Source organism: Fukomys damarensis, unplaced genomic scaffold (genome assembly GCF_012274545.1).
Source record: "Fukomys damarensis isolate Sample0158 unplaced genomic scaffold, DMR_v1.0_HiC HiC_scaffold_14, whole genome shotgun sequence".
In the NCBI taxonomy this organism is placed as follows: Eukaryota; Metazoa; Chordata; class Mammalia; order Rodentia; family Bathyergidae; genus Fukomys; species Fukomys damarensis.
In genome coordinates this window covers 49,670,090-49,686,821 of record NW_022900926.1, presented here as the reverse complement: position 1 = coordinate 49,686,821, position 16,732 = coordinate 49,670,090, and the positions used below count along the sequence as shown (strand labels likewise).

At 37.9% G+C, this 16,732-nt stretch overlaps 1 protein-coding gene across 5 annotated transcripts in view; it reads right to left on the bottom strand.

Moving 5' to 3' along the window:
- Positions 1-903: 903 nt before the first annotated feature.
- Mrap2 (melanocortin 2 receptor accessory protein 2) overlaps positions 904-16,732 on the bottom strand; it is a 40,882-nt gene continuing 25,053 nt past the window's right edge. For all 5 annotated transcript variants that reach the window (XM_033763370.1, XM_033763371.1, XM_010631159.3 and 2 more), the window contains 2 exons: positions 9,589-9,688; positions 904-2,461 (listed from right to left, as the gene is read on the bottom strand). In XM_033763370.1, coding sequence (XP_033619261.1) covers positions 2,071-2,461; positions 9,589-9,688 — 491 coding nt within the window. In that variant the 3' untranslated portion in view covers positions 904-2,070. The remainder of the gene's footprint in view (positions 2,462-9,588; positions 9,689-16,732) is intronic.

The following is a 16,732-nucleotide window of genomic DNA, read 5'->3' as shown; positions in this document are numbered from 1 at the left end:
CTTGTTACTAGCTCATGACCCTGATATTGGACACGTGTATATAAGTAGGAGGGAATAAACTTGTGTGGCCAGTAAGTTTGTCATAATTTGTTACAATAGCAATAGAAAACAAACTGAGAAACCAGTATGTATCAGACTCGCATGCAGCCTACTGTGCTCTCATGAAATGCTCAGAGTCTTGTATCTTCTAGAAAATGTATTTTTGAGACTGTGACAGGCTACCTTGCAAAAGGAATATAGTTTTAGACTCTTCACAATTTTTAACCTTTACTTCATTAAGGTGATGGCATAGTCATGTTTTTCCAACTTTTAAATATCTTTCAGCTTTCGGATAAATATACTTCTAAATAAAGTACCTCTTCTATAGTTTGAACCGTAATAAAAAATAGCCCATCATTTCTGTTTGGTTAAATAAATTATGAATAATAATACACTGTAAGTTAGTAAAACCAGCATTCTTGCTTTTGTTCTACTGCATGAAAATAACAAGCATCTATAAGAACTTGTTAAAATATTTTTTTTTGTATGTACTGGGTATTGAACCCAGGATACACTGAGCTGTATCTCCTGCCCTTTTTATTTTGAGACAGGCTCTTGCTATAATGCTGAGGCTGGCCTTGAACTTAGGATCCTCCCCTCCAACCTTATAGGTAGCTAGGATTGCTTGCATGGACCATTATGCCCTGCTAACATAGTTCTAATTACACTAAATATCTCATGCTTTGTTGTACCGCTTAGACTCTTTAAAAATAAAATTTTCCCAGGGAAATAATTCCTCAATAAAATCTCATGCATGATTGTGATTACCAGGATCTCAGAAATGATAGCCAGCACTTTCCACTCAAAGAAGTTATGGGGAGCTACAGACATGGACTAGTTTAAAAAATAAAAAAATTAGATTCTGGAAATAACCAGAGAAAATTCTTGTGCGGTCATATAGATTTATTTTGTAGCTTAAGCAGATAGGTGATAAACAAATTCATAATGACAGTTGCCCACCCCAGATTAGCAATGGCCATGCATACAACTGTGTGTATAAAACCAAGTTGATTCCAATACCAGTGTGTAGGTTTGATCACTTCATGAAATTAACTGTGATGCTCTCATGTTAATGTAGTCTAGGCCACCCCGAGAATGTGTTAGTTTGGTGTGTAAAATCCACTGACCATCTCAGCTCAAAACCATATGACCATCACCTGCATAGACAGCACGGCAAATAATATTTTCCCTATTCTAAAGCCAATGGCACAGCAATGTAACACCAAGACACCAACACAAAGACACACAGAAGCTTCCCCTTGGTTCAGATGACAACCTTCCCTACATTTCTTGTGGACAGAGGTGTCATGTGATATACCATGAATTGGTATTCACTCTGAGGGGGACAGAGCTAGCTATACCTAAGTTTGAGCATGGGTGGTTGGAGAGCTTCTAAAGAACTGTTACAGCAAAATTCAGCAGAAATGTTCACTACAGTGACTGTATGAGTACTGAGGGAGTAAAGATCACCTCACTAAAGTGTGGTTCCATTAAGGATTGAGCTGAAGGTACATAGATTCAGGGATCCAACAAGAGATAGGAGGTAGTGCCCTCGTTTATACTGCTCTATGTATACCTCAGTTGGCCATGGCTGCAAAGTCATACATTTACCAAGTATTACAGCTAGGGGAGATCAACTACTGCAGACGTCACTGACCACTAAAACTGTTTTAGCCCAGAGAAACAAAGCAATTTGCTAATGATAGAGCAAGAGGGTAGCAGAGCCAGATTAGAATGTGATATGCTAATCTTCATTCAAGGTCCTAACATTTTTGGCCAACTTTTCAACAAGGAATATGAGATAGTGCAAATATCTTTCCCCCCAAACTTTCCTCCCCGCCAAAAAAATAAACCCCAATGCATTAAAAGGCAAACAAAATACAACAAACACCAACAATGAAAACCTTCAGCTGTGTTCTGAGGGAGGCTCCCTTCTCTGACTCCCTCACATACACACACAATTTGGCAAATGGAGCTTTCTTGTTATATAAAGACAGAACCTATATCTTCAGAAAGACACAAAGATGTTTCTCAGTCCAGGTCTTTGTGTGAAGTCTGGGAAACTGGCTTATTTTCTAGAACAATAGGTGGTTCCGAAATCAGAAGATCATCCTCCCCAAAGGAGTTCTGGTCTGTGTTCACAAAGTTGGGGATGTCAAACTTCATTAGCCTGTTCAGCTCCTCTTCTGCCCTCCTGCTGCCCCTGATGGCTTCCTGGAGTTGCGCAGCACTGTCAATAGCCGTGGTCTGGTGACCAGCTTTGGCCCTGTCCGAGTGTCCCACTTCATTGATGTAGCAGTGAAAGAGAGATCTAGACTCTTCGTTGCCCTGGCGAGAAAATACCTTGTCTGGATCCAGGGGTTTTCCAAAATCTGACACAAAGCTATTCATTCTGAATCTCTTCTCTGAAGACTCTATATTGCTATAAAGAAAATGAAAATAAAATATTACAGCTTATTTACCCACAGGGTCATAGTTTGTTTTGTTTTTTTTTTTCCTGCATATCGGGCAGCCATTACTTCCACTAATCACCACTGAGTGTCCTTTGAAGAGCAGACAGAAAAACATCAGAAATGAGAGATACCACTTTTGAACATGTACAAATTAACTCAAGACAAATGCCCCAAGATGAGAGTTCCTGGATTATCCTAAAGACAGATACTTTGTTAAAGAATCCTCCAATATGCTGCGCATATATGGGTATGCCTCAGTGGATTCTTAAATCTGCTCTATCAGAAGGCTGAGTCAGGAGAACTGCCATGAATTTGAGGCCAGCCTGGATTACACAGACTAAACTATATAGAGACCCTGTCTCAAAAACAAAAACCCCCAAAAGACCCAAAATCAAATTAGCAGTGAATAGTAATGAAGGCGTGAATGAGTGAATAAAATAACTATCAGTCTGATAAGTGCAGGGAAGAAAGCACAGTTAAACCAAAAATCCTGAAGCCCCACTTCCTTTACCACCAGACTTTACAAACTGAACCCAGGAGGACAAGGATCTCAACTATCACAGGGTGGGTAGCATTTACAGGATGGGTACTTGGGACAAAGGGATGATTCACGTCTTCCAGAGTGAGACCGCATGAGATGTTTTCAAATACAGAACAGAACTTGTCAAAACCAGGCTGTGCAGATTATGTTCAATGAATAGGTAATCTCAGTGATTCCTGTTGTTAAATTTCTTTCCCAACACTCAACACAAAGTGCTTATAACCAAATTCTTAACAGGAAGGGGAGAATGGATTCAATTGACAGGTGTGGGCAATCTGATATACGTCGCTAACCTCTAAATTATCAAGAATCAGAGTTCAGAGGTCAGCAATCCTAGGAGCGTTGCATTGCAGCCAGCAGGGGGGAGAGAATTTCAGATCATCTCCTAGTATGACGACCTCCGTAACATCAGATAAGGTATTCCTCTCAGAAGCCTTGGTGATAAATAATAAAACTGCTTAACTAATTTCATTACCCACTAAACAACTGTTGTGAAGATCTAAGTTTTACACATGAGTATAATATTCATTCACTATGCCATTTATTTAGAATTCAGAGATAATGAAACTCTAAACATGTGCTTTAATGCAAATTTGAGTGGTCTTTGTCTTCCAGTAAATGACTTTTTCCACAACTGACACTTTACTTGGGTTTAAAAAATGTTCAAGACCAGGGATGAATGTGCCAGCAATCTGAGACTTAGTAATCTCAAATGTCACCCAAGAAGACTGTAGCTGCATATTGCCTTCAATTTTCAGTAAAGAAACACATACACTGTTCTTAGGATGTCTTTCTAATCTTATGACCCAGTTTCTAATCCATAGGATGAATGTTCCCATGACAGAGAAAAGGGCTAGTTGTGGCCTCATGTTCTCAATTCTGAGACCTGTGGAAAAATAATTGCCTACCAGTACCTACAAGTATTATAGCAGGTAAAGGAGCTTAAAATCAATGTGCCATTTCATAGCTTTAAAACCTATAAAAACCCAAAATCACAAAATCCCAACATCTTCAATTCCACTTTAACTATGCTTATAATTGAAACCAAAGCCACAGCTTCAACAGACACTTGAAAGAATGAGAATTGTAAAGACGTTGACTGAGCTAGCAAGTAATAACATGTTACAACTATTAACCAGAAAGACTGAATATTTCTCAGAAAATTTATATTCACCAAGCGTTTCAGTGCCTTTACTTACTTTTGTCAGGTTCACACTCATTCCACAGTGTGTCATGATAAAATTGAGATCTAGCCAGTGTGTTGGCAAGTTCTTCTGTGTCTTCTTAAGGTTTAAAAGGCTATACCTGTTAATTTTGAGACAGCCTCAAAGCCATGTTTTCCCCACTGAGGTGGGACTCTGTACGCCTCATTTTCAGTTTGGACGTAACCTAGAAACTGCTACATCACTCCAACCCCAGAATAAAAACTGTTCAGACTGTTCTCTTTGTCTTCATTCTTTGTACCTGTGGAATTCTCTGTACTTGAACAGAAATCATTTACAGGAGGACCCATCCAATCCTTGAACACCTGCACAATGACTGTGTTAGTCTCCAGGACACCACTCATGCCCACAAATGTTCATTAACTCCTGACCTCTTCTGCCTGACATCCCTACCTGCTACTCTCACCCCACCTGGGCTTCTCAGTGTCTTCTCCCTCCAGTTCCCTTGCTCTCCCTGTAGTCCTGCAACACAGGAGCTGACTGATTCTCTCTGTGCTTTCCTTCTACCCAATAAGTCCTTCCACCCTCTACTAAATTCAAGTTCTTCACTAATTCCAACTCCACTACTTCCATGGAGACTCTAATTCGCAATGAAAGGAATCTGTCCATCCTCTGCAGTTCTGCTGTATTTTCCTGACCTCTTATAGGGTGCACCCTTTTCTGCCTCATATCAGAGCTGTTTATGGATGGTCTTTTCTCTCCTATATACTTATGTACACATTTTGCTCACTATTGTATCCTTCAAAGGGAATGCGTTAGGGAATGCCACATGCTGAACAGTTCTCAGAGCTTTTCCAAAGCCCTGACTACTATGCGAGGCACAGCCTCCCCCATATTTATCTTTCTGTGACAGAAAGACCAATTAAGTCAGGAGGACAGACTCCACACATCTCCACCTGCAGAGGGACCGCAATGGTAACATTCAACAATTCCCCTAGGGCTGGTGAAGACTTATGAGAGTGTTTACAAATGAAATGTGTGCTGGTGGGCTCGGTTTCTGTCTGCCAATGATGGTCCTCACCCACTCATTAAAAATGGTGGGCAGACCAGCCTGGAATTGTCCCATAATTCCAGTAGTCACTTTCAGGGACATTTAAAATTTGTTTAAGCTAAATAAAGACAAAGTAAGGTGTAAGTTTCTATGAGAAAATAGCCACTACTAACATTTAGGACAATAAGCCCTAATCTTTCTGTATGGTAATAGCTTTTGATTACTTTCACTAGAAGTACTGAATTCAAGGAGATGTCAGTGCTTATGGTGCAGAAAACATTCTGCCACCTCGGAACTATCCTTGGCACACTGCTAGGCCAGCAGTTGATGTGCACTCAGTAATCACCTCTTGAATGATGTGGAATTAAAAGTTAACTGCTGAGGAAAGCTTTAAAATTAAATGAGACACATAAAATAGATGTTCTACTTATTGATTGCAACCACTCACTCTATCTGCCCTTTACCAGCTAGTTCTGGGGCCATGGTCATTATCAAAGATTTTAAGCACTGATTTTTTTTTCACTGAGTTTATTGGTACATTAGGTATACAGTACAGTTACATTCATCATTGGGATCTTGTACCTTTACATGATATATCTTGGTTCTTATTTTCCCCCTACCCCTGCCCTCCCTTCACCCCCTCCACCCCTCCCTATTTACAAAGACTTTGTTTCCATTTTTTTCTTTACTCATATTTTTTCTTTTCCGTCTTTCCTTTCCTCCACCCTTCCCATTTCCCTTACTCCTTTAGCCCTTTTCTTTCTATTTCACATTATGAATTATACAATTTGAAACCTATTTATACTTTTCATTTTTCACACCAAAAGCAATGATATTTTCCTTCTATTAGGTCTAGTTGCACATACCTATCCCTTATTGAGTGCTATACTCAGGTAAATTACAATTCAGGTAAAATGTGATTCCCATTTTTATAAGGCCATACAAAAACCTGTAAAAACACACCTACCTGGATGAGGAGCACTTAGAAATGGCTACAAACTGAGGATATTTAAAGTATATGATGTCTGAGGCTTGCTAATTTTTTAAGAAGTTCAAAATATTCAATATAAAATTGTAAATCCTGGCAGATTTATGATAATGGGGCCATAATGCTCTAAAGAGACAGTATTTGTAGTAAATGGCTCCTTAGCTGAGCAGCAGGAGGAAATGGTTCTTTATCCTGAGTGTCTAAAAGCATCAGATACGAGATTTTCCCCCTTCCACACCAGCAAACATTCTACAGAAAAAATAATCCCCAGCAAAGCTGTGCCTTAAGCCTAAAAGCTTTGTAAGAAAGGTTATGTCAGCTTTATAGTAGTTTTTCTCCCTCTGCATCTATTTTCCTTATGCTCAGGGATATCTGCTTCTCTTAGACACACAGAGGACTACCCTCCCCTACCAGGGTGATCAACTGGGCGTGGCCAGTTCGGAACCAAGTGCTGTGGAAGAGGCCAGCAACACTCCCAGGCTGACATCCCCAGTGCTTTCCTCCCCTGTCACATCAACCCAGGAGGCTGAAGGGAGCAGACAGTACAAATCTCAACAGAAGAGTTTCTGTCTGGTGGTGGCTCGCACCTGTCATCCCAGCACTCGGGAGGCTGAGGCAGGAGGATCGGTGTGAGTTCGAGACCAGCCCGGGCTACATAGTGAGTTCCAAGTCAGTCTCAATACATAGTGAGACCCTGTCTCAAAAGACCAAAAAAGAAAAAGAAAAAAAAAAAAGAGTTTCTGTCTGCCTCTTGCCAACCCTGGCAGGGATGAAGTTAAAGGAAGAATCAACTTGTGTTTTGTTTTACTGTGATTCTAGCAACTGTTACTGCCTTATAACCTAACCTATTGCACGTTCCCTCCCAGGGCTATAGCTTATGCCTCCTCAGACTGTGCAAAAGCATTTAGAGAGTGGCCTCGTGGGATGATCCATTATTTTATTAAAAATATAATAGTTTCTTCTTTCACCTTGCTAGAAGCATGCAGGTTACCATTGACTGCTGCTTTGTGTCTGAGAATCATACAGATCTGTTGCCAAAAAAAGAGATCATCTAGTGGTAAAAGTAAGTTGCCAACTGAAATACTAGGAATGCAAATCTAAGTTACCCAGGGTCACCATGACACATACCATTTGGAAGTGAAATAATCAGAGTTCTCCAGAGAAAGAAAGTCAACAGGATATGTGTATGTTGGTCTGCATGTGTGCAGATTTTAAGGAACTGGCTTGCGAGACTGTGGAGGCTGACCAGCTCAAAATCTGCACAGCAGGCCCAGGCTGGAGCCCCAGGGAAGAGCTGCAGTTCTAGCGCACTGGAAATATTTATTGTTTGGGGAGATGAGTATCATTCTATTAAGGCCATTAACTGACTAGATGAAGGCCGTGCTGCTGCCAGGCTCTGAGGAGTGAAGGGGATATTGGGTGTAAAATGTTAGAATCTGTGAGAAATTCCTTCCATTCCCTCTCCTATGCGTCTCTTTCAACTCTCCCCATTCTAAGTACTCTGGTAAACTGGACTTTGACAGAGCCTCTGGCTGCTGGATGAGAGATGACAAAAAGCAGCAGCAGGATATCTAGTTCTTTATTTTGTGGCTACTTCCTAGAGGTCACATTGGACCAGCTGTGTCCTTTGACCTGAATTTCATTCCTGGCTTCTTCAATCATGATCTCAATCATGAGATCTAAAATGTCTCCTCAGCATTGTGAACCTAGGGCCCTTCCCTTCTCCCTGCCCACAGCCTCTATTTTATTTTTTAAAATATTTTAATCATTTTTGTTTTTTAAATAAAATTTAATGACTTAATGAGAGAATAACAACAATTAGTGCACTGTGTATCATTATCTTCAATTACTCAGATTATAAGATATAGTCAAAAAAGATTCTCTTATAGAGAAGAAACAGATAATAGCAGAAAACTTTCTTTTCAATGAACTGAAAGAAACTAGTAGTATAAATGAAACAAATTAGCATATACATATATTTTTCAAACAATGGAATGGGTAACTTGGAGATTTATCTGAACTTCTTACTTCCTATTTATCCTCTATTTTGCTCGTTATTTATATACATATATTTTGAATTTCTTATGTAAGAGAAACCATAAGATATTTAATCTTATATATCTTGTTGATTTCACTTAATGTTATGTTCTCAAGTTGCATCCATTTATCTAAATTTCTTCATTTATCTTGCTTTATGGCACAGGAGTGCTCCATTATATATAAATACTACATTTTATCTGTTTATCTGTTAATGGATGTATCAACTATTTCTCAAATCTAACTATTATAAAATGTGCCTCTATAAACCTGGGTAAGCATATATCCATGTAATATACTGATTTAAACTCTTTTTTGGGAAGATACCTACATGGGGGTTATCTGTGTCAAATACGAATTTTATGTTTAGGGCTGGGGATTCAGGTCAGTGGTTCGGTGGCCTGCCTTGCAAGTGCAAGGACTCTAGTTCAATCCCCGGTACCAAAAGCCAAAACAAAACAAACAAAAAAACAAATTTTATGTTTAGTTTTTGGAGAAATCTTCACTTTGATTTCCAGAGTGGTTGTACTAGTTCAAATTCCCACCAACAATATAGAAGAGTTCCTTTTCCCCCACAGCCTCAATAGCAGGTGTTGTTATGCCAATTTGAGCAAGCTATCTGTTACCTGGTGGGACCAATTAATAAAGACTTCAACATATTATTTTGCTTTCTTTTTGAAGGATTTGTATAAAAATATATTCTTTAAGACACTTCTGAATTTTTTAAAACCACAACTGCGCATATATTCTGATGTTAGTGTTCAGAAACCGTCCTTCACAAATACTCTTCACTTAATAATTCCTTTCTCCAGTTCAAAACCAGACCAGTGACGTAATGATGAGAATTAGATAATCTGCAGTTTACTTTTTTATGCTAGTTTCAAGGAAACTGTGTTTAACTCAGTTATTGTCAGTAAGTGGTTTAACTGAGTATGTAGTAACAATTACTTCTCTGCTTTTTGAAATAGTTTTAAAAACTAGTTCTCGTCTTATTTTGCCACCATCTTTTTTCACCCCTTTTAATCTAGAAAGTCATCTAAATCCTATCCAGAGTAATGAAAAAATACATTCCAATTAACCAACATTTCAATATAAATATCAGGCCTGGATCAGCATGAAGACTGCAGGAAAGGGCCAAGAACCAATCTCACAAGGCAACACTAACAAAAGGCCAGGAAGAAAGTGGAAACCCACTTCACACATCAAATCTACAACCTGCCTCTACTCTACACTCACTGGAAGCAATCCCAGCCCTGATTGTGGTTCCTCAGTTCCCAGCGGAGCATAGCAGACATTCACAAACAGCCCAGACTTACTCTTGATGTGGGGCACCTGTCTTGGTCAGCAAGGTCAGCACAAAAAACATGAAAATCACGAAAACTGCAAGACCGACCCAAAATCCAATCACAATGGAATCTGTAAGACAATTAACAATGGGATCAGTATTTAACAAGTTTAATGATCAAGAAATTTGAGTTATTTGGAAATGCAGTGGTACATGAAAAATGAGAAGATGTCAACAACCTGACTGTAGAAAGGGAGAAAGAGGGCAGTGTCTACTGCCCCTGGGTTTCTGTCTCAGATAAAACAGAGGCTTAGGCCTCTTGGACTCTGTTTCTACACTTCAGTGAAGAGCTTAGGATAAAATGCAGGTCATCTAGATTCTATTTTGCTGTCTTGAATTAGAAAATACACTATTTTCCTGATTGCTATATTAAATTTAAAATGAATCAGTTCCATAAAATGGAATACTACTCAGCCATAAAGAATGAGAAATTAGATTCATTCATAGGAAAATGGATACATATTGAGGATATACTCCTAAGTGAAATAAATACATCACATATGTGTAAATACCGGTTTCTCTGGTGTGAAAAACTATAATGGTATATAAGATCCTAAAGATATAATTAACAATGTGAAATAGAAAAAAAAGGGCTAAAGATGTAGGGAATGTGGGAAGGGTAGGAGAAAGGTAATAAGGGAAAAGAAAAAAATATGAGAAAAAGGAAATAAAGTGTTTGTAAATGGGGAAGGTAGGAGGGGGTGAAGGGAGGGCATGGGTCTGGGGAAAAAATGAGAACCAAGATCTGTCATGTAAAGGTACAAGTTCCCAATGATTAATGTAACTGTACTGTATACCTAAAATGTACCAATAAACTGAGTGAGAGAAAAAAAATGAATCAGTTCCGATCAGCCCAACTGTGTATTTTCCCTTATACTTAATTCAAGTCCATGTCATTTCTTGCAATGAACGTACAGACACTGAAGTGCTCTTCTTACCTTTTGCTTTTCTTTTCACTCCATCTCTACAAACTTACTTTATCACAGCTCTCATGGTCTTGCTATTTTGTGAAGGATCCTTCAACAAAGATAGACCTAACCTATTTTTCTAGATTGACTCTCCATATGTAGATCACTTTATGCAATGTCTGGTATCCAAGAATACAGGTACTGGTTTTTAGCCTTAGAAATATCATCCCTTTCTTCTAATTCACCCTTACTTTAAATCCTATTTGTGTCTAATTGAATAAGAACATTGTGTTCTTGTATTTACCATAGTTTTTTTTAATTCATTAAGTTTATTGATACATTTTATGTGTTCCATATGATGACATTCAACATTGGGAATTTGTACCTTTACATGATATATCTTGGTTCTTTTTTTCCCCCGATTGCCCTGCCCTCCCTTCAACAACTCAACCCCTACCTATTTCAAAAGACTTTGTTTCCACTTTTTCCTTTTCTCATATTTATTCCTTTCCCTTCTTTACTTTCTCCTATGCCTTCAACTTCCCCTCTCCTTTGGCCCTTTCCTCCCTATTTCACATTATCTGTTTTAAATTTTGATCATTATTTACACTTTCACACCAGAGCAACTATTCAGTATTGACACATGTGCCCTATCTATTTCACTTAAGAATATGACCTCAATATGCATCCATTTTGTTATGAATGTCTCTAGTTTATTGTACTTTATGGCTGAGTAGTACTCCATTTTATAAAAAAAAAAAAAAATGAAACACATCTTTATCCAGTCTCCAGTTGATGGGCAATTGGTCTATATCTAAATTTCAGCTATTACAAACTATGCCGCTATAAACATGGATGCACATATATCACTATGTATGATTCTTTTAATTTTTGTGGGAAGATACCCAGCAGGGGAATATCTGAGTCAAACAGGATTTCTAATCCTGCTTTTGGTGGTATCTCCATATTGATTTCTACAGTGATTGCACCAGTCTACACTCCCACTAAGAATGAAGAAGGGTTTCTTTTACCCCACAACCCCACCAGCATTTGTTATTGGTAGATTTTTTTTTCTTTTTCTTTTAAATATTTTTTATTGGTACAATTTAGATATACAATACAGTTACATTCGTTATTGGAATCATGTACCTTTACATGACATATTTTGGTTCTTATTTTTCCCCATTTCCCTAGCCTCCCTTCTCTCTTTTCCCTTCCCTATTTATAAGGATTTTGTTTCCATTTTTTTCCTTTTCTCTTATTTTCCCTTCCCTTTTAACTTTTCCCCTCCCCCCATTTGCCCAATACTTTTAGACCTTTTCTCCCTATTACAAAATATCAATTATACATTTTGACCCTTTTTTACACTTCTAGTTTACCATACCAGACAAACTATATGGTATTTACATGTATGTCCTATTAATTTCAATTAAAGTATGTCCTCAATGTGCATTCACTTAGATATAAATGTCTCTAGTTTCTTGTTCTTTGTGGCTGAGTAGTACTCATTTAAAAAAAACAAACAAAAAAAAAAACATATTCTTTATCCAGTCTCCAGTTGATGGGCAATTGGGCTGTTTCCAAGGTTTAGCTATTACAAATTGTGCCACTATAAACATGGATGAGCATATATCTCTGTGGCATGAGTCTTTTAGTTCCTTTGGGAAGATACCCAGTGGAGAAACAGCTGGGTCAAATGGAACTTCAATCCTAGTTGTTTGAGGTATTTCCATATTGATTTCCACAATGGTTGCACCAATCTGCACTCACACCAACAGTGCAGAAGAGTTCCTATCTCCCCACAATCCCACCAGCATTTATTGGTTTATTTCTTGACAGCAACCATTCTTTCTGTAGTGAGGGGGAATCTCAGTGTTGTTTTCATCTGCATTTCTCAAATAACCAGGGATGTGGAACATTTTTTCATAAATTTATTTGCTGCTTTTGCTTCCTTGTCTGAGAAATATCTGTTTATTTCATTTTTGAATTGGATCTTTATATTTTGGAGGGCTTGATTTTTTTTTTTTAGTTCTTTCTATATTTTAGATAGTAGTCCTTTGTCTAAGGAACAGCTGGTAATATTTTTTTCCCACATTGTAGGTTGTCTCAGCTCTGCTGGTGGTTCCTCTTACAGTACAGAAGGTTTTCAAAAAGATGAGATCCCAGTTGTTGATTCTTCATGCTACTGAGGATTTGTTCATAAAGTGTTTTCCTATGCCAATGTCTTCAAGAGTTCTGCCTACCTTATCTTCCAGCAAGTTTAGTGTTTCTGATTTAATATTTAGATCTTTAACCCACTTTGATTTTAGTTTAGTGCATGGTGAATGATAGGAGTTTGGTTTTGATTTTTGGCAAGTTGAAATCCAGTTTTTCCACCACCATTTACTGAAGAGGGTATCTTTCCTCCGGTGAAGATGGTAAGCTCCTTGATCAAAGATGAGGTAGCTGAGTATGTTTGGAGTTGTTTCTGCATCTTCTAAATTATTCCACTAATCCTCAGGTCTGTTTCTTTGCCAGTACCATGCTGTTTTTATCACAGTGGCTTTGTAGTATAGTTTCAAGTTGGGGATTACGATACCCTGCTGTATCTCTGTTGCCTAGAATGGCTTTTGATATTCTAGGTCTCTTCTGGTTCCAAATGAATTTTGTATTGTTTTCTCTAGTTCTGTGAAATATACTGTTGGGATTTCAATACTGATTACAATGAATCTGTATAGCAGTTTTGAATGTATGGCCATTTTCACTATATTGGTTCTTCCTACCCAGGAACAAAGGATATCTTTCCATTTTCTTATATGCTCTTTGATCTCTTTAAAATGTTGTAATTCTCAATGTAGAGATCTTTTGCTTCCTTTGTTAAATTAATGCCTAGGTATTTCATTTTTTGGATGCTATTGTGAAAATAATTATTTTCATAATTTCTGTCTCAATGAGTCTGTTATTTGTGTACAAGAAGGCAAATGATTTTTGAGTCATTACCTTGTATCCAGCTACCCTATTGGACCTGCTAATTAAGTCCAGAAGTCTTTTGGCGGGCTTTTTTGGGTCTTCTATATAGAGTATCATATTATCAACAAATAATGACAGTTTAACTTCTTCCTTTCCTATCTTTATTGCCTTTATTTCTTTCTCTCATCTAATTGCTGTGGGTAATGTTTCAAAAACTATATTGAACAGGAGCAGTGATAGTGGACATCATTGTCTTGTTCCTGATTTTAGCATAAAGGCTTTTAGTTTTTAACCATTTCATATGATGTTGGCTGTTGGGTTTTCATAGATAGCTTTTATCAAGTTGAGATGAAGACTATTCCAATTTTCTGCAGTGTTTGCAACATAAGTGGGTGCTGAATTTTGTCAAATGCTTTTTCTGCAACTATAGAGATGATCATATGGTTTTTGTTCTTGGCTCTGTTAATAGTGTATTACACTTACTGATTAACATATGTTGAAACATCCTTGCATACCTGGGATAAATCCAACTTGGTCAGGGTGTATGATCTTAATGACCCTCTGTATTATGTTTCTGAGTATCTTACTGAGGATTTTTGCATCTAAGTTAATTATGGAGACTGGCCTTTAGTTCTCTTTTTTGATTGGCTCTTTCCCTCGTTTTGTAATCAAAGTAACACTTGCTTCCAGGAATGAATTTGGAAATGTTGCTTCCCTTTCAATTCATTGAAAAGTTTAAAGAGTTTTGGCAGTAGTTCTTCTCTAAATGTTTTGTAGAATTCAGCAGTGAATCCATCAGGACCTGGGCTTTTGTTTGTTGGTAGATTTTTAATTACATTTTCAATTTCACTGATTGTATTTGGGGTGTTTAGAATTTTTATATCTTATTTGTTCAACTTTGGTAATTCATATGTATCTAGAAATCTGTCCATTTCTTCTGTTTTCCTTTTTTTTTTTTTTTTTTTTTTTTTTTTTTTAGACAGGGTCTCACTATGTAGTTCAGACTTCCCTGGAACTCACTGTATAGCCCAGGTTCGTCTCAAACTCACAGCAATCCTCCTGCCTCAGCCTCCCGAGTGCTGGGATTACAGGCTTACGCCACCACGCCCGGCATGTGTTTTCCATTTTATTAGATTACAGGTTCTCAAAGTAAGTATTGCTGATCCTCTGGATTTCTGCTGGATCTGTTGTGACTTTACCTTTTTCATCCTGAATTGCATGGATCTGAGCCTTTTCTTTCCTTTTTTTTGATAAGGTTGGCTAAGGGTTTATCAATTTCCACTGAATTCATATTCTTCTCCTAGTGTTGTAAAAATCAAATAATTGTAAATCAGCGTCCATCTGTACTTGAGACTATTACTAAAATTAGGATCAAGAAAAGGCCTGCTTAGAGAACCAGAGACAAAAGGGAGGCTCAACAGAAGGAGAGCACCTGCATTAGCTGATGTGTTATTAAGTGGATAGTGTCCAGGATGGACTTTGAAAGATGGATGGCCTTTCCTTAGCTCCCAAGTTGTAGCCAAAGTTGCCAAAAGTTGTATCAGCTAGGTAGGGATAGGGGTTCCTATAAAGGTATAGGTGTGAGAAAGCTGTGGCCAAAAGCTAAGGTAAATATAACATTGGTGTAAGTGCACAGACCCCAGCAAGGGCCCCACCCAGACACCAGCAAGTTGGGCACTCACCCCTCAGCCAAAAGCCCACATGGAAAACACACACGGAAACAGAAGGCCATCATTCTGAAACCAGGTATTGGTCCAGTGGTGAGCAGCAGAGAAAAAGCCTCTCTCAGGCTTGTTGAGAATTGAAGCCCACTGGGAGAGCAGAGTAGCCTCAATAAAGGTGCAATAGACTGTATTGGTTGAAATAAAAAGACTCTTAAACAAATCTCAAAACCAGACGTCCAGATCACCAAAGGCACAAGGGCCAACAAGAGGGAACAATATGATACTCAATCACTTGGACTCCCTGAACTGACAAGGAAAGAGGATCTGGCAAAAAATGAGAAATAATTTCTCAGATAACAACAGATGTTGTATCCATAGTTAAATAAATGATTAATAACTACAGAGCAGACACATATAAAAAAATAGAGGCGCTTAGAAAGATGATGGAATCCCAGCATAGAAGACAAATGGAATTCATAAAACAGATACAAACACATACCAGGAGATTAAAAACTCAATTGAAAGTTTATACAGCAGAATGAGCCAATGTGAGGATAGAATATCAGATGTAGAAGAAAGAGTTGTGATTAGTGACCAGGAAAAGAAAAGATTTATTACAATTAGCAAGGGAGCACTAGTGATCAATTCAGCAGCTGCTAGATGATGCAAAGACTGATTAGAGTCAACAAAGAAACAGGAGATAGTTCAAATGACATAAAAAAACTGTTCACAGAAGTAATAGAAGAAAACTTCTCAATCAGGGGAAAGGAATACAGATAAGTGAGGCATATAGGACTCCAACTGGCCATGATTGAAAAATCTACACCTAGGAATATAATAGACAAGATTCCAGAAAGCAAACAGAAGAACAAAATTCTACAAGCAGTTAGAGAAAAGAAACAAATCACATACAAAGGAAAGCCCATCAGAAAAACAGCAGACTTCTCTACACAAACACTCAAGTCAAGAAGAGCCAGAGCAAAGTATTTCAAGCCCTAAGAGAAAATAACCTCCAACATAGATTTATGTACCCTGCAAACTATCTTTCAAAACTGATGGAGAAGGCTGGGGTTTTGGCTCCACCACTGCCTCCCAAGCTCAAGAGTCCAAGTTCAATACCTGGTACAAAAAAACCAAAGTCAATGGAGAAATAAGATGCTTTCATGACAAAGATCACCTGAGGAACTTAATGAATACCAAACCAGCACTCCAAAAATATTTAAACAATATTCTAGGAAAAGACAGTGAAAGTCACAAACCCACAAAGCTCAGTGGAATGAATCCATCAGGCAAGACAAGAAATTAAATGTAAAGAGGGAGAATCCTACAAAAGAAAAAGATCATGACAAGGGTAAGTCAATGCATATCAGTTATACACATCAATGTTAATGGTCTCAATTAACCAATCAAAAGAAATAGACTGGCAAAATGGGTCAAGAAGTAAAATCCAATAATATACCACACACAAGAAACATAATTGAAAAATAAACTCATAGACTAAAAGTGAAAGTGTGGAAAACAATACAGGAACCTGAAAAAAAAAGCAGAAGAAGCAACCCTATTTGCAGATCAAATGGATTTCAAACTGAGACTA